The following is an 18,307-nucleotide window of genomic DNA, read 5'->3' as shown; positions in this document are numbered from 1 at the left end:
AAGTCTGCTTTAAATCTGCCCCAATGACCGGTATAGAGTATCAGGTTGAGTGGGCAGAAGAGTATTGCAGAAGTTGGCCATCTGCTTTTCTTTCTGGACAGACGCTGTCAGCAGGGAGCCTCCAGCTGTAGGAAACCATTAGACTGAAATCCCAGCCTGGTGCAGATGTTGCATGGTTGTAGGTGGATATGGTTCACAAATAGTTTTTAGTTCTGCAAACTGTGGAGGACCAGGGGGGAAAATTGCATAGATTATGTTAGCTAGCATCAATTCTACTACAAATCTTCCCTACATCTGTGCAAATAAGGGCAGATATTTTTCTTCTGACTGTTAATTTTGGTCTGGAAGAGCAATGAAGGGCTGTGGCACCTCTCTGGTGCAGTGTAAAACAGTGGCCTCATGTCATGACCAGAGTAGGGAGTGCTTTTGCACATTCCAACTCTTATCATGTTGAGATACTGGCTCCAGAAGAAGAATTTATGTTTACAGGTAGTGTGTGCTTTTCTTTGAGGATCTGTTGATGACAAGTGGTGGGGATGAGCTACTGGAAGAAACATAGAAGTGACCAGTAGAGCAGTGGCTTGTATTCCCTTCTCTTCTCTGCCATTTTTTCCCTCTCTGCAATTCTTTGGATGTTGTGACATGTGTCATCTCCCTCAACAGATGGGGTGCTTTCTTTTGGTGATGGTAAGAGGAAAGAGTTGTTACCCTGTCCTTCCTGGTGCTCCAGTGTAACCTGACCACCTCTGTTCCAGGAAGGAGAGTTTCATTTCTAACATAACAGTAATGAGGCTTCATAAAGGGGGGGAAGAAACGTGATTCTTCTGTGTCTTTAAAAGATACTTAAATTTAAAAAGGAATTTCCACATACGAAAATAGCTTTGATAAAAAGAGCATGATGGATTTGTACATACTAGATTTTAAAAATATTTGAGCTATTATAATTTGTGAACAATTTCCATTACTAGTTTGTTTTATAATCTATGTATGAGAATCATAGGACCACTTGAGTTGGAAGAAATCCATAATGGTCATGTAGTACAGCTCCTCTGCAATGAAAAGAGGCATCTACAGCTAGATCAGGTTGATCTCAGCCGCAGACAGTCATACCTTGAATGTCTCCAAGGACGGTGCTTCCACCTTCTCTCTGTGCAACCTGTTCCAGTGCCTCGCCACTCTTTTGTAAAATAAACGTATTCCTTGTGTCCAATTTTAATCTTCCCTCTTTTAGTTTGAAACCCTTTCCTCTTATCCTGTCAAAACAGACCGTTCCCTTCTTTGTTACAGCCCCTCACCCAGCTTGAACTGATAATGAGTATTGCCATAACCCAAGTGCAAGACTTTGCACCTGGATTCGTTAAACCTCATAAGGTTTCCCAGGGCTCAAGCCTATCCCAGTCCTCTGGATGGCATCCTGTCCCTTAGGCGTATTGATCACACCACAGAGCTTCTTGTTATGTGCAAACTTGCTGAGGGTTCACTTGATCCAACTGTCGATGTCATTGATGAAGATGTTAAAAAGGATCAGTCCCATGACTGACCCCTGAGGGACACCACTCACCACTGATCTCCATCCAGACATTGAACCGCTGATTAACACTTTCTGCATATAGTCCAGTAACCAATTCCTTGTCCATTGAACAGTCCACCCATGAAATTCATATCTTTCTAATTTGGAGAGAAAATTGTTATGGGGGACCACGTCAAAGGCCTTACTGAAGTCCAGGTAGATTATATCAGTGTATCTTCCTTTGTCCCACGACTCAGTTACACCATCATAGAATGTGACAAAGTTGGTCAGGCAGGTCAGGCTTGGTGAAGCCATGTTGGTTGTCCCATAGCTCCCACCCCTCATCGTTGTGCCTTAGCATACTTTCCAGGAGGATCTTTTCCATGATCTGCCTCAGCACGAAGATGAGACTGACAGGTCAGTAGTTCACAGGGCCATCCTTTCTACTCATGTTAAAAATGGGTGTGACATTGCCTTTTTTTCAGTCACCAGCAGCTTCACCTGACCACCATGTCATTGAGGGTGGCCTGGTGACTACGCCAGCCAATTCCATCAGGTCTCTGGGATGCATCTCTTCAGGATCCATAGACCTATTATGTGCAGGTTCCTCAGGCAGTGGCTTACCTGAAATTTGTTTACATCTTCTGAATCATCTGCTCAAGGACTGTGTGAAAAGCAGTTGCCAGTGAAGATTGAGGAAAAAAAGTGTTGAGTACCTCAGCTTTCTCCTTGTCCATTGTTACCAGCCTGCCTGTATTGCTTACTGGTGGGGCACACTCACTTAGACTCTCCTTTTTCTGGTTTACTTATTGTAGAAACCTTTCTTACTCCTCTTTACACCCCTTGCCAAGTCCACTTCCTTGAACCTTGGCCTTCCTGATACTGTCCTTACACAGCCTAGCAGCGTCCTTACACTCTTCCCAGCTTAACTGTCCTGTTTCCTCAACCTGTGCATTTTCTCCTCACTCTCCACTTTGACCAACATGTCTCAGTTCAGTCCTGCTGGTCTCTTGCCTTCCTTTTCTGCCTTCCTACATCCAGAGATGGAAAGCTCTTGTGCCCTAAGGAAAGCTTCCTTAAAGATCTGCCAGCACTGCTCCGCTCCTTTGTCCTTGAGGACAGATTACCAGGGGGTTTTGTTAGCTAACTCCCTAAAGAGCTAGAAGTTGGCTTTCCTGTGGGTTGAGAACTGTCTGGCAGAGTTCAGAGGGTTGTGATCAGTGGTGGAGTCCAGTTGGAAGCCTGATTTTAGTGGTGTTCCTCAGGGCTCGGTGCTGAGCCTTGTCTTGTACACCATCTCCATTAACAACCTTGATGAGGGGATAGTGTCCACCCTCAGTAAGTTTACTGATGATACAAAGCTGGGAGGAATGGCTGACACACCAGAAGACTGTGCTGTCATTCAGCAAGCTGGGCAGAGAGGAAGCAGATGAGGTTTAACAAGAACAAGTGTAAAGTCTTGCACCTAAAGAGGAATAACTGCATGCATTGGTACAGGGAGAGGAGCTCTGCAGAAAGGGACCTGAGTGTCCTGGTGGATAACATGTAATAGCCATGAGCCAGCAGTGTGCCCTGGTGGTCAAGAGGGCCATTGGGATCCTGTGGTGCATTACAAGGAGTGTGGCCAGCAGGTCAAGAGAGGTGATCTCCCCCCTCTACTCTGCCCTGGTAAGGCCTCAACTGGAGCATTGTGTCCAGTTCTGGGCTCCCTGATATAAAAGACAGGGAGCTCCTGGAAAGGGTCTAGCGGAGGGCTACAAAGATGTTAACATGCCTGGAGCACCTCTTTTATGAGGAAAGGCTGAGAGACCTGGGTCTGTTCAGCCTTAAAAAAAGAATCCTCAGAGGGCATCTGATCCACATCTATAAATATCTAAGGTGCGGGAGGCAGAGGGAGAAGGCCAGACTCTTTTCAGCAATGTGTCGCAATAGCACAAGAGGAAATGGCCACAAACTGATGCATGGGAAGTTCTGCACAAACATGCGTTATGAACTTCTTCCCGGTGCAGTGACGGAGCAGTGGCACAGCTGCACAGAGAGGTGGTGGAGTCTCCTTCTCTGGAGACGTTCCAGACCCGCCTGGACGCCTACCTGTGCAACCTGGGCTAGGGAGCTGCTTTGGCAGGGGGTTGGACTCCATGATCTCTAGAGGTCCCTTCCAACCCCTACAATTCTGTGATTCTGTGATATCCCTCAGGAAGTAAACTACACCACTGCATGGAATAGCCAATCAGGAAATGTAGAACTGAAGTTTAAATTTTCCATCAGGGAAATGAGGCTGCTTTAACTTGCTCTGTGACATGGAAGAAGACCAAACATATGCCATTTATCACTTACAGAGTACTAATGAAATTTACTTAAGGATGCAAGACAAATGCTCCAGTGAAACCAGACATTTTCTTGAACATGAATATCACGAGGCCCATCTGTATGTAAGCTTCATGGAACACCTGAAGGAAGGGGCCTGCAGAGGCGGAAAATGGAAGTATTCATAAAATACTAACACACATTTATTTTTAATGGACAATATCTATTCTGCAGTGATTTGGGGGGGTTGTTTTTTTGTTGTTGTTTTTGTTTGCTTGTTTTCTTGTGGTATCATCTGCATTTATGTGTAAGATCTTGGATGTGATTACTTTTTAGAAAATACTTTTCAACTAATCACATTCTTTCTGGTCTCCCCTTGATGGCTAGGGCTCATGGGACATGAGCCATCAGATATCTTTTCAAATCTAGGAATGTAACTAGCATACGGAGCTAATTGGATTTGGGAAGCAGTGCAGAGGAAATTTCTTACAGGGCTAATATGATCATGCAGTAGTGTGGTTTTGTTTGTTCAGTTTTGCATGAGTAGCATTGAGCAGGAGCAAGATACTGCATTGGTTAAGCGTTAAGTGGTTAAACACAATCCTTAGGCTTGCATTTTTTTTTTAAGTGGGAATTTTCTGAAATGTCTTATGAAGTGCCACAATGCCATCTACTGGCTTGCTTTCCTGTGATTTTTTTCCCAAAGCAGAGTTTCTTTCAGTCAGGCTTATACGTAAGGCTTATACAGCATTTTTAAATAGTAAAATAGGCTGGCTTCGAGAGGGCAAGACACTTTTTGGTGGCATATACACGTTAAAGAACAAAACACATCACATACGTTAAGTAATCGCTTCTCTTCCAGTTAATTTTATCCCCCTTTTGTTAGACTTAACCCTGAGATGATGAGTGCTTAAAAGCACTGAAAAGATATCACTTTGTTGTTTAGGTCCCTCATAGTAGCTTTTGTGCAAGTAGCTTCATGGTTTTCTGTCTGCAGTCAGTCAGTTTCCTTTCTTGTATCATTGTTTTCATACAGATCAATAAAAACAAAGAAATATGTAACCTGGCAATATGCAAAAAAATAGGAAGTGTCATATTAGAAATTATTTCCACTGACAAAATCCTAGACCTTTTTTGCTGAAGTGTGTTTAAATGATCTTTTTGAGGTTAACATCAGCCTTTCAAGGACCAAGGCTTCATAGACTTTCAAACAACTTTTGTAGAGAGGTGTGCATTAGCGAAATGTCATTCTCAGTATCAGGCTGCTCCTAAATGAGCTATGGGCAGTTACAAATTGTTTTCATGGGCTCTTGTTCCTGAGCAGTCTGCCCAATGCTATCCATGCCAAAGAGAAATGAATGGGCAAGTATAAAAATAATCTTCTGAAAATAAAAACTAGGAACTGCAAACACTTACTTGCAATTTTACTGCTTGCTTTTTCCTGAATTTATGTTGAAAGTTTTCCTCATTAATTGATCATTTTCTTTGTTCTCATACAATAGACCCTCCAGTTTTCATTTGTTTTTCTCCCTCCATACTCAGGTTTCCCAAACAGAAATATTTTGTGCTCCTATTTTCCTTTAATCTTGTTGAGATGAGGAGAAATGCATAATGGCTTACAGCACATTGGATTGTTTTTTAAATGTGTTTGTTAGCTATTGTAGTATATCTCCAGAGTCATTACTCAACACGAAATAGCTGGACAAAAATTCCTGGCCATTTCCCACATGACCTACAAAGAAGGTAAATACAAACACCTCTTCCCTTCCTGGCCTTTACCCCCTCTGTCTGACATTTGGGAGGCCACGTGTCTCTGGCCAGTCTCAGCTCTTATCAGGGAGGAGTTGCGTCCCATGGCCGCCTGATGTTTGTGCTGCTGGGAGATTTCCAGAGCTCTGCCAGCAGCTGGGGGATGGGAGCAGCGAAGCTGAAAACCATTGGCCTTGGCACTTGCATTGGTTTTTCGCTATATTTGGAATAGCTACTGGCCTCTCACTCCTGATGGTTAGCTCTGTTGAGAAATACCAGGGCAAGCCTCTGCTTAGCATAGCATTAAGTGAGGGAGAGCTGGCAAAACCAGAAGAGCAAAGAGGATTACTTTATGCTGCATCTTCCACTAAATCTTTCTTTTTTTCTCTCCCATTAACTGTCCTGTGCTATTGCAAAGAAGGAAGAACTAATTAAGCCAGTTGCTGAAAGTGTTTTGCCACCCACACTACTGAAAAGAACTCTTTGTGCAGAATTAGCTTTTACCAGCTGTGCTAAACTCAGTAATTTATCTGTGCCAAAAGGAAGAAAAAAGTGCTGCTATAGTTTATTACAATTAAACAAGTAAAATGTTAGCGATACCCTTTATCCACACAAACAGAGATATCTCTGGCTCAAGATCTGAGGGGTTTGCAAATAATTATTTTCTCCCTCATTAATTCTTCTTAATGTTTGTGCAAAGGGCTGGGCTGAGGAGCACTGGGAAATCAACTCGTTTGAGCATAGGGCACGTTAAACAAGCACATCTCATGTGATTTTGCCTCCGTTGAGACTGCCTAATGGCATCTTTTCACGTGAGTGTCATTTGGACACAGCTGAATTAGACAATTCATCTCAGGTTGTCCATACTGCGGCCTGTACATAGTGACAATGTGGTCACAAACCTTGGCTGAAATTCAGCTAATTCATCCTCAGTCCTAAAACATTGATATACTCCATCTGCTCCCCACGCAAGGTTCTGAAGATCGTAAACAGTGCAGGCTATGTTTTTTCCAGATGAATTTCCAAAAGCTGAAGCCTTTGATTCCCAAGAGCTAGAGAGGCTACATCCGGTCCCCTGGGAATATGAGAACAAGGATGCTCTGTGCTTTACACGGCTCCCATTGTAATTCTCCACCCCCAAAACAAAGCTCTTCAAAGTGCAGGGCACGTTCAGGTGTGGGACATGGAGACAGTGAAACACGAATGACAGCCAAGTGAGAAAAAAAGAAATTCTTGGATATCGTCCATCAGAAAAAGTCAGATAAACAAGGAAATTATCTTGAGATTCTGTCAGGAACAGATGACTGTACTTCAGTAATACATTAGTACTTTGCCAAAAAAGGGAAGTCTTGTTAATGCAGAAAAAGAAAAGCTCTTACTCCTTTCCTAATTCGTTTACAGATCAGCTGAATGCTGGATTAGCCTCAGAAACAGGGACTCAACATGCAAATCTTTAAGTAGATGAGGTACTTCTTTCTGGGTAAGGAAACAGATTGAATCAGAAGTCTACAGAAAATTTGTCTTGGAAATAGGAATATATTTTCTAAAGCCAAATTCACTTATTTCTGCTTTTTTATCATTTGAATGTGCACCCAGACAGGCTGAGCCATCTAAGGTTCAGCCTGTAGTCATCCAATGTCTGAGGTGTGTGTGAGGGAGCATGAGTGCAGAGAAAGAGACACACTGGAACCTTAACGTTCCTGATGTAAAAATGAGTTTAATCCTTCATTTTATGTAACCTTTAGTTTTGTTGAAGGACAGGAAAGAAGTTTCTCTGCACTTTATGTCTTGAAAACCTGTATCTAGTGTAGGATTGAGTTTTATTCGAAGTGTTGACAGACTTGTTGCTTTGAGAGCATACCAAGGCATCTGGCAGCTCTGAAGAACACAGCGTACCTGGTGCCATCCTGCAAGCAGCACTAGCAGCCTCAGCGAGGACAATCTGGAGTCCTGGAGCGGATGAAGAATAAATAATAAGCAGCAGGAAATAATCAAACTCTGGCTATTATACAATTAATAAAAAAAAATTGAAGCTCACCATCTTTCGCCTCCCAAAATACAGTAGAAGATTAAAAAATTTTAAAAATGTTTTTAAAAATTCCTGTGGCACAAATGCCATTAACAAAATACAATATTTTATTGGATGTCATGCAAAATGTGTGTTTTGATGAGGTGGCTGCTGCGTTATTCTACACAAGAGCAAGGCAGGCACTCCTACTCACGTTGGATAATTTTGCTCATGGTGTTGCTACAAAACATAGGATCCTCCTTGTATGGTTTGGACATTACCTGCATTACTAGAGTACCTGGTATATGATGGCACTTGGGACAGTGTTACCCCAGTCTGTGTCCAGCTTTCTGTGTTTTCAAGCACCGATGTTTTGTATTCCTTTTCCCATGCTCACCATCCCAGACAAGTGATTTTCTTGCTCTGCGTGCTACATCCAGACTACGCCAAGTTTCCCTTGTCCCTTTCCCCTTAGCAGCAGGCTGCTGCCTGTGCCACTGGCCAGCTTGCCCTGCATGCTTTCAAGATGACTTTCTCCTTGTCACGTTCCCGCTTTCTGTAGTCCAGAAATCTTGCAGGAAATCAGAGCAGTGAAACAGTGTGACTTGATTGAAGGAGCACATGATCCCGCCCACTTGGCTTTCCAATGGTTCTCCTTCTGCTTAGGACCCTTACTTGTTATCTCACCCTGCATTACATGCATAGCATTAGAGCAGAGGCTGTCTGGTCTACACTGTCTGTGAAGATAGCAGCATGGTTGTGTAATTAAAAAAAAAATCCTCTTTTCAAGGAATAATCAGCATTTAAAAAGGAGAATCCTTTGCTATTGTACTTCATCATGTACAAATACACAGAAGCATATATGCCTGCTGTATTTCATGTGTTAATCACTGTTGGATTAGATCTGATTCTCTGCTGAGGAGTATCCCTAGAGGGGAACCGCCAGAACAGATTAATAAGAGCCCTAAACAAATACTATGGGATCCTACTTCACATTGGCTAAAAAAAATTATACCAAGACACACTGCATATGTTTCTAACAAAGCTGCATTTTATCACTTTGAAGGGAAATAACTTTCAGAGAGATTCTTGTTCCTGCCTTTTCTGAAGCTCAGTGTAACGGTGGCAGTAGACGTTGCTTTGATGCAAAGCAGTAAAGAAAACAGCATTTGCAAAACATGGGTAAAAGCACAGCATGCGAAAACTCCCAACTTCTTTGCTCTGTGCTTCCCTTCACTTCCTTTCCCATTCCTGCATAGCAGATGGAAGCACTGAAAACGAAGAGCAGCGTCTCCAAAACGTTACATTTTTGTATACCAATTCCAGCTCAAGAGCAGAAATAACTTATATGTTTAAGGAGTCAAATGCAGTTTTTCAACACTCTTTCCTAAGCAAAAATAAATAAGGCCACTGCTGCAGCATTTAATGCCAACACAAAGATTTGGCAGAGCGTTGAACAGTTACTGCTGAGTTCTGGGTTTGCTGTTTGGGTTTAATTACTCTGCGCCACATCGGTGTATTTATTATTGCATTACAAAGTCATTTCAAAAATGACTGTATTTATATATTTAAAAAAATGGTTTTAGTTAACATGGAAGCTAGGCTTAACTGTGCTGTGTATAGCATATCTGACTTGAGGAGTGAGACCAAAAGAAAAGGTTCTTAATAATGGTAGGACCCATGTCATACATTTGGAATATATATACCTATATATGTGGGCATTTGTATAGGTGTATATATAGCTATACAAATGAATAGGGCACTTCATTTCTTTCCATAACAAAGCTATGAAAATGCATGTGTGACCCCAGGCTATAGGAAGGTAACCACTGCTTCCCTGCAAATTTGCAGCAAAAGAGAAGACGGTTACATTTACATTGAGATTGTTGCTCATGCATATGCTTGTGCATGTGTATATAAAACATGTATGTATTTATATATGTAAATGCATTTACTATGCAAAACCATCTCTGGTACATCAGCTTCAGTTATCATCTGTGTTTCTTTAAGGGAAACAAGAAGGATTTTTTACTGTTCCCATGATGACCCTCCCAGGAAGTCAAATTTTAAATAACTGAGAGCTATAGGATTCTCTTTCTTAGGATGTTTACGTATTCCTGTGCTGTAGTGGTACTTCCACATGTTATTGCCATCTCCTGTTGAGCTGTTCCTGCTTTTGTCTATCACAGAAAAGAAAATGGCAGAAGTTCTGGGGATGGTTTGCTTTCAGGGACGGGAAGTTGTGCCCAAGTGATTATTTCAGAAACTGTTCTAAAATGACTTTTAATTATTAAATAAGCACGTTTAATTTTTTTGTGGCTGTTTTTACAAATGGGGTGATCTGTAGAAATGCCAGAGAAGGGAAGCCACTCTAGAAGCATGCAAAGGGGCTTTCTCTGGGCACCTTCACATCAGTTGATCACCAGCTCACTTAAGAAACACAGGACTGAAAGTAAAGTTTCCGTGGAGAGGTTTGGACTTAGTTACGCTACAAGCAGAGAGATTAGTTAAAGCCCAAAGCATCATTAGAAGAAAGTACTTTTATCTTTTGCTCTATTGAGAAATTCATTTGCTCCCCATACAAATCTCGTATTGATTTTGCTTAGAAAGCAATGGTAAAAAGTAGTATAGAGACCCCAGTGTTTGTAGTCTTATCAATTTACATAAAACCATTCACGATTGCAGTTAGGAAGATGATGTTTTCCACGCGCTGGGAAACCCAGTCGGGATACATCAATAGCTGTGCAAGGTGCTGAGATGCTGTCAAGGGCAGCTTCTTATGTGTCAGTCCTGCTCAGAGATCACAAACCAGATTTCTTGTCATTTTCACTTTGCATTTATTTCCTGAAGCTGTGGACACCCTTCATCAGATCCACCTGTGTGGGTGTCCACTTCAGTCATACACTGCCGCTCTCTGTTGGATGTCACTCTCGCTCAGATCTGTTCCCCAGCCATTTCCCTGAGTAACTTCAGGGCATTCTGGTTGGGATTTGTCAGTGAGGCCTGACACTAACAGGTGGCATGGGGCTGGGAGACTGTTGGGTTTGGCAGGAGGATAATGATGAGTAGTTGGGGGCAGTGAGAGAAGTATCTTGTTCTACTGGCCCAGAAGGGTTTGTTAGTGCTCACAGCTTATCTGCCAATTACAATTCTGTCAGATACACAGGAAAACCAGGTGCCTGTCCACCTTTGTCCTAAGGAGGAAAAAACACAGTGGCTATTAAAACGGACAGACTTTTCAAATATATGTAGAGTTGTCAGGGAAAGATGCCATCATACTTTTCAGAGCAAAACCACATGCTCTAGAAAGACTGAGGCAAATTAGAAAACTTCTTGAAACCTGGTCACCTTGTTTTCAGACCTGCAGAAACAGAAGCAGTCGCTTCTCCATCAGATCTGAGCTTCAAACTGAAACCTTCACATGGAAAAGAACCACAATATGTGCCACGTCCCTTCAGGAGCTGAACAGTGCTTAGCAAGCAGTGGCAGTGAGGCTGCAGGACCTCACCTGCTGGATTTGCCAGCCAGGAAGGCAGCCCCTGCTGACCATATAGAAATATTAAATCTTTGAACAAGGATAAATTGTCAAGGTTTGAGAGCTAAACTTGTCATACTTATTTTTAATGTCCAGAATTTCACAGGCAGAATTAAAACTTCAGTAAGATCTGAAAAGCAGCATTATATTTCTATTGATAGTCTTCTCCAGATGACAAAGTGCTTCTCCACTGTGTGTTCATAACTGCAGAATTAAATGGCACTGCTACCATAGAGGTAAATAAACCTACAGCTAACGAGGTTGCTGAGCAAATGGCAGAGCCTTTCTCCACAACAGCTTCCTGTGATTAATGAAAATGCTGACACTGACCTCTACGCTGGCTCCCAGCCTTCTACCAGCAGAGTAAATGGTATGCTGTGTATGAACTAAATGCACATACATGGCGAAGTGGGAACACAAGAGATAGATACTTAACTCTTTGGGAGAAGAATCCTCGGTGATGCTTACTTTTTCAAGTGCTCTCTCCAGACCTCATTTCCATGAGGGTATACTGGGAATGCTATTTTGATTCAGAGGGTTAATGAATATCTGTGTGTCAATACTGTGGCAATCTTTCTGCTGATGCAGTTGATGTTTGTAGATGTGAATTTTTCAGCAGCTATAAATGGAACATATATTCTTTTTGTCTGAAGTGCATGGGAAACATTGAAAATCTTGATCATGAAGATAGAAATCCAAGGCCAGCTAACATTTCAAAATTCAGCTTAGAATATCACAGAATAGATTCTGGAAATGAGGCAGCAGAGCATGCCAGCTTCAGCAGGCTGCCATAGACAGAGTGGCACAACACCATTGGCTGTGCACTCCCTAAGATGTGCATATACCTGGGCTATAGCGAAGAAGCAGCTCAACACACACACCTGTGACTTCACCATGTTCAAGGCGGGAGGTGCAGCAGTAGGTAATATCATCTCTTGGCACGGGATCAGGAAGATGCAGCTTGTATCTCTCCTACCAAGACTGACTGGAAAGTCACATACTCAGCCTCATCTGTCTCTCAGTGGGTGGAAAAAGAAATCACAAGTTCAGGTTCCAGCATTTTTTGTAATCTCTCCGAGCTTCCATTAAATTTGCTGTACTGCATGGGAAACGACCAAAGATTCTTTAGGATCTGAAATGCAGGATACAAACATCAAGCACTACAGCATGGCTTATGGTAAGGCAGCCACGAAGGGATGGAGCCTGCCACGTAACTCGGGAGCAGCGAGCTCTGTTTGATAAGTAACACTTGCTGACAGCTTGAAGTTTCTGTTGGTAACACATGCCACAGTTGCGTATGGCCTTTGTTTTAAATATTCTGTATGCAGCACACTTCATAAGTAATTTCAAAAATAATTGGAGTTGCTCATCTGCTGTTACTGCCTTAGCTCTGAGTGCCAAGAGTGGAACGTTTGCTGGCAAGGAGAACTGCTGTTCCCTTTAAGAAGGGCTCATCAATCCTCCCTCATAATGAACGTTTCAGGATTCACATCAATGTGTTACGTGTTTCAGACCACACTGCTTATCAAGATGAAATAGTTCATTTCCAAAAAGGCAATATTATTTACATTTTATGTGAATGTGGGCACACATGAGAAAATTTAAGAGCTATCAGGATTCTTCTCCTCAAAAACAGTAAATGAAGAATGCTGAAAAATTTATTTCCCTCACTTTTTTGAGAGCTCGACTCACTGTCAGCCTTACTGTGAACAGTATTAAATTGTGCTGCGTGTATTCTGTTTCATGTAATTAAGCACCTGCCTCTTCTGTCCTACTTCCATAATAAAACACACCAACTTTTTTTCCAGGGAAAAAGGACACAGAGCTGTGTACCAATGCCCTGAGGAGAGAGTTAGGGGAGAAATGGCATAACAGATATTAATAATTTGACTCCAAAATTCATACTTTTAAAATAAATGTTGGCTTCTCCTGCTGACATTTGCTTTTTCTTTTCCATTAACTGTTAACAAGTGCCTTTGAACAGTATCCCTCTGCCATTATTTCAAGTCTTTAGATACACAGCTATTTTACATATTGGTTATTTTTCTTAAGGGCTAAGGTGAGGAACAGTATTAGTTAGAAAATTTTTATAGAAAGAAAAATGTTGTTATGAAAAAAGTTAATACACATTTCTTGGTTTGTTTTTAATCTCCTTTGTGGAGCTGAAATTAGAACGTGCTTACTTTCTGGGTTTGGCTTGCTAATATTTCGGTTTGATTTCAGGTTACTATCGGCCAGATGTATTCCACTCAGAAATTGGTTATTGAGAGTCCAGGAAACACATAGCTGTGAGAAGGTTCTGACCCTGAAGCAACCCTGGACCATCGTCAGCATCTTTCAGTGCCACATACAGATGCATAATGTCACTGCACATCTGACCTATTCTGTTCAGCAGAAGAAACGTCTGAGAGACTGTTTTTGGCAACCAAAGAACTATTTTCTTATGGTTCACATATTCTGAAATATATTGCTGTGATTTATGATAGCACATAGTCCTGAAGTCTGTTTGTGCATCCCTTGTGATTAAATAATTCCTGCTTTATTCATCAATAAAACTTCGTTAACCTACCTGCAACCAGACACATTCTTCTGCTGCTGCCCTTTTCTCTCACCAAGCATGGAAGATGTTAGATGTAAATCCCTTCGCTTAGGTACTAAGACTCAGTTCTTATTAATCCTGTTAAATTAAAAAATATACAGCATCTGAATTTAATTGCTAAATAGTTTAAGTATTAAAACCGTATGAGAAGCAGAGCATCCTTGACATTTGAGCAGCTAACAAAAAAATTCATTCTTTCTTCAGTTTCCAAGAGTCAACAAGCAGTCTCTCACCCTACTTCTAGCAATGATGAGATAGCAGTAGCAGAATGTAAAACTCATCACTGAGGCTTGGGCACTTTAAATTCTATTTTCTTTCTCTAAACACGTTAAAGCACAGCTACTGGCAGAAAGTACCAAATCACTTCATGCAAGACTTCTCTTTCTCACAATGCTCCTGAATTTATCAGGAGAAAAAGCCCAACAACTTACCTATGAAAATAACTCAAGTGCTCTATGTCACGAATCGGAAGCAAGCTTTACCAGCAGAAGTGGGAACACTCAGGCTAGCTTTTTATTGAATCTTTTAATCCATGGATTAGTCAACATGTTTCAAACTGTATGTTTGTTTGTTTGTATGTTTGTTTGTTTGTATATTTGTTTGTTTGTTTGTTAAAGCTCAGTCAAGTTCTGTTCCAGTCAATGCTGTGCTAGTTTTTGGTTTCAGTTAGAAACCAGATGTAAAAATAATCAGTGCAGTCCTTTCTTAACAGTATATGGAGAAGGCTTGCTTTTTTTGTTCCAGGGGATTGTTTTGCTGGGTTTTGTTGTTGTTGTTGCTTGAAGAGAATCAGAAACTCCCAAACTAGTTCCATGACACTATGGCCTTTGAAAATCTCCATTAATTTCTCTTCCTTCCCAAAATTCACCTTTACTCAGGCTTTATTTGTTTAGCACTGTCCACATTGTGACTTTATTAAAGCAAAGGCAGACAAAGTGTCTAATTGGAACAAAATCCCAGTCCTCACCCCTGTCTAAAGTGTCTTTTGTACAGTTGAGATGTATAGTACTGCTTTCCACTAACAGTATAGTGTACAGAACAAGGCCTGAAACTACAAATGTAGCTTCCATTCTCGTTAAAAAAAAAGTACAGTAATAATTCTCCTTGTATTAGGTCTATAAGTACTACATTGTCGATTGTGCTTAGTGACCATTAAAAAGAAATGTCACTGTTTTAATAGGTAAAATACAGTCGATTCTCATTTTAAACTCTGCACATTCACAACTGGATAATTAAACACACTTAAGTTGATATTGAAAGTGTAAAGGAGAAAAGAGTTACTACTTAAACTTCCAGTGAACTTGAAAAAATGTAGGAACATCTTACACTTTCAGAGAACACAGGCTTAGAAGCATGGAGGGTTCCTTAGAAAGGCTTCAGGGCTGGAACAAGCACTGGATTTTGTCAAAGCAGTGTTAAGGATGGGAAGTGATAAAGCACAAAAGATTGACTCCATGATTTATGTACAGTGACCACTATTATAGAAGGTATATTTTTTGCAGAAGAAGACAGCTCGCTAAGTGTCTACTAAAGCTGCAAAACAAGTTTGCTTGTACTGTATTAAAAATATTGTTTGTCCACGATCATTTTAACAAACCACTTAGCAGTATCACCAAAAATTGACTATTTACAAATGTACTGATTCGTGATGAATTCTACAGTATAAACCTGGAAATGGCTCTCTGAAAGAAAAAAAGAACAATTCCTTCAACTGTCTAAAGGAAAGGCCTTTCTGCTGTCTTACCACTGCTCACTGGATTTTGCCACAGTTGAAAGCCCACTTTCACAATGCCTACATATATCAGAGAGCAAGCTGTCCTGAAGTAAGCTGCCTGGAGTACATGTGAATGCTTTATGTTCAATATTTAAGCAGACCAAGAAGAATTCACATCTGTAGAAAGATAGTTCTGGATGAAACTTTTCCAAGCATTAGTTATACCTTCTAACATCAGCAGGTAGAAGAAACGATACCTTTATGGAGAAACACCATCCCCTCAACTTACCATAAGGCAACATGAATACATCCCTCTAGATGGATTCTGTAAGGATTTGTATGTGAAGAGTTATAAAGGAGCTGTGCATCGACAGTTTTCCAGACTGAACAGGGCTCTGAGCCATCTGATTTGAGTTGTGGATGCCTCCATTCATTGCAGGGGAGTTGGACTAGGTAGCCTTTAGAAGTCCCTTCCAAATCATAGGGATTCAGTAATTCTAAAATGATTCTCCTGGCATTGTGAAGTCATGAGCATACTCATTGCTTTGTTCCTGGTTCTTAACACAGCCAAAACTGTATCATACTCTTAGAAATGTTTTACTTGATGATGTCTATAAATTACACTGAAGGTGTGTAGATTGTTTTTTTTCTTTCCCCAAGAGTTTTTATTCTTATTTCAGTATTTCAGAGAGTAAAGCGTGTGCATGAGCCCTTAATATGAAAGCAGAAAAAAAAAAGAGAGAAACCAGTAATTCCTCCAACGCTGTATATTTTCTACAATTGTAAGAGGAAAAAATTCAGAAACTCTGAAACCTATTTCACAGAAGTATGCACCTTCAAACAATCCCTCACGTTACAGAGTCTCGTTAATGTGTTGTAAGAGATGCTTCTTTCCAAACCACTCTCCTTTTCTACCATTAAGCCCATTAACTACTGAAGCTTTACAAGGGCTGTGAGGAAGTGATGTAAGCACTGCATTCAAGTGACTGTTCTACATTCAGAGGAAGAGAGCTACGGAGACCTGTGAAGAATGCACAGGCTTTCTACTGAAAGAGTGCACCACATAAATATTTATACCAGTCTTTGGAAGTATGCTAATGCAAGGCAAGTCATTTTCCCTCTCCTAGAAAGAATCATAAAAAACAATTAAGGTGATTTAATTACTGCCAGGTCGAGATGGCAGGTTTTAAGCTCTGGCAGACAAACATTCATCACAGTGCCACGTAACACAGGTCTCGGAACAGACAATTAAACCTCAATCTTTGTGCAGTACTTGGGATGGATCCAGATCCCAGGAAGTCAGTGGGAGCAGATGCCACACTTTCAAGCTCTGACTGAAAGCCCCGGCTTCAAATGAAACAGAAGCAGTCTGCATGCAAGTCTGTAGTGTTTCGGGACACCAAAGCAGAATCTTCAGTCCTTTCTGATTTCAGTCTGAACTGCTATGGAAGATAGAACTTTGATGTCCTCCACAGTAACCCAATACAGAGATTCAACTAGTTCCTATTTTCTTTACACCTAGAAAAAAACTTACATCTGTTTCTCCGTTATTCCTTTAGCAGATGGGAAAAAAAGAAATCTGCATGAACTGGAAATGTTTACAGCTGGAGTCTATCCAAGAGTGCTAACAAACCTGTAGTATTTTTTATTTCTTACGCTGGGGTAGGGAGCGTGTTTATGAGCACATTCTACAAAAGTTATGCCCTGAATCCCTATAAAATCTTACATTAACAGTAATGCAACCAAACAAGAGGTGTGTTTCACTTAACATCTTACTCTACCACACCTTCTCATTTTATTTAATTAGAGCTAACTGAATTTGAATATGTTTTCTTGACAAGGAAGTTAGAAGCAATGAATCTCAGCCTGTGACCACAAGCACCAGCCCTGTGCTGTGTTGGTTCTCAGATGGCAGCATTTGGTACATACATGTTCTATGTACCTGTGTAACCTACAGTGTGGCCTTGCATCTCCACAGCCTGCAGGGGAAAATACAGGGGAAAAATTCATTTTGCATATTAAAAAGTGGTTATGTTTGAGTCCCAACTGAGAGAAGTTTCTTCTTTCACAAAAAGAATATCGTAATAAATTAAAGCATTTAACCTGTTGCCAAAGCATAAAAATGTTCTGCTTTAATCATCATCTTCAGGATTTATTTTTTTTTCCTGCATTTTGAACTTCAGATAACACATAAATGTTACACTTCCTGGAGGTTGGATGTTTCACATCCATTACCCATAGCTTACAGAATAGCAGAGAATGTTTCTTTCCCTCTACACATATCTGCAGACTGCAGCTATGATTCCTCAGCATTCCAGCACCACAACTCTGCTCTGACACAGCAATGGGAGCATGGCTACTGCTACGTTCTGTTTTAGGAGACAGCCCTGCAGCCCTTCTTCTCTGAAGGTGGTGAAACTTCCTCTCTGAAGCAATGGGTGAACACAACACAGAGTAAGAAATGCACTCCTCAAGTCCGAGATGTTACGCTATACTTAAAAGAACAACCAATCTTGATGCCATTGGCATCACGTATCAGCTTAAGGGCACGTTATTTCATTGATGCAACTAACCGTGGCTAATTCACACTGTTATTCCATGTACTAGCCTGTAACCTAACAGTGCACAACAGCTCTGCACCAGCTCACAGAAAAGGCAGCTTAGCTGAAGACTCATTTTCAGGTATGGGGTGTTTATATCGATGCATATTTTTCTAAGGTGCTCATAAGAGGCTTTAAAATGTTTTCTATCTTCAAAGGAAACAAAGATCTGAGGAAACGCAGTGTGCTCTGTTTACAAAGGAAGCTCATCACTCAAGGTCCTGCTGAAGAGCACACATCCAAAGGCCAAAGCATTTTCTGCATCCAGACACCGCCTCGTCTATT

The 18,307-nt window shown here is 41.1% G+C and overlaps 1 protein-coding gene across 1 annotated transcript in view; it reads left to right on the top strand.

Moving 5' to 3' along the window:
- The window catches only part of LYRM4 (LYR motif containing 4), an 83,580-nt gene extending 69,750 nt beyond the window's left edge, over positions 1 to 13,830 (top strand). The window contains exon 3 of the mRNA XM_065751812.1: positions 13,333 to 13,830. Within this exon, the coding sequence (XP_065607884.1) occupies positions 13,333 to 13,395 (63 nt within the window). The 3' untranslated portion in view covers positions 13,396 to 13,830. The remainder of the gene's footprint in view (positions 1 to 13,332) is intronic.
- Positions 13,831 to 18,307: the final 4,477 nt, after the last annotated feature.

This window comes from Cyrtonyx montezumae, unplaced genomic scaffold (assembly GCF_038088225.1).
Source record: "Cyrtonyx montezumae isolate F1298 unplaced genomic scaffold, pur_monq_1.0 scaffold_8, whole genome shotgun sequence".
In the NCBI taxonomy this organism is placed as follows: Eukaryota; Metazoa; Chordata; class Aves; order Galliformes; family Odontophoridae; genus Cyrtonyx; species Cyrtonyx montezumae.
This window is presented reverse-complemented; position numbering and strand designations above follow the sequence as displayed.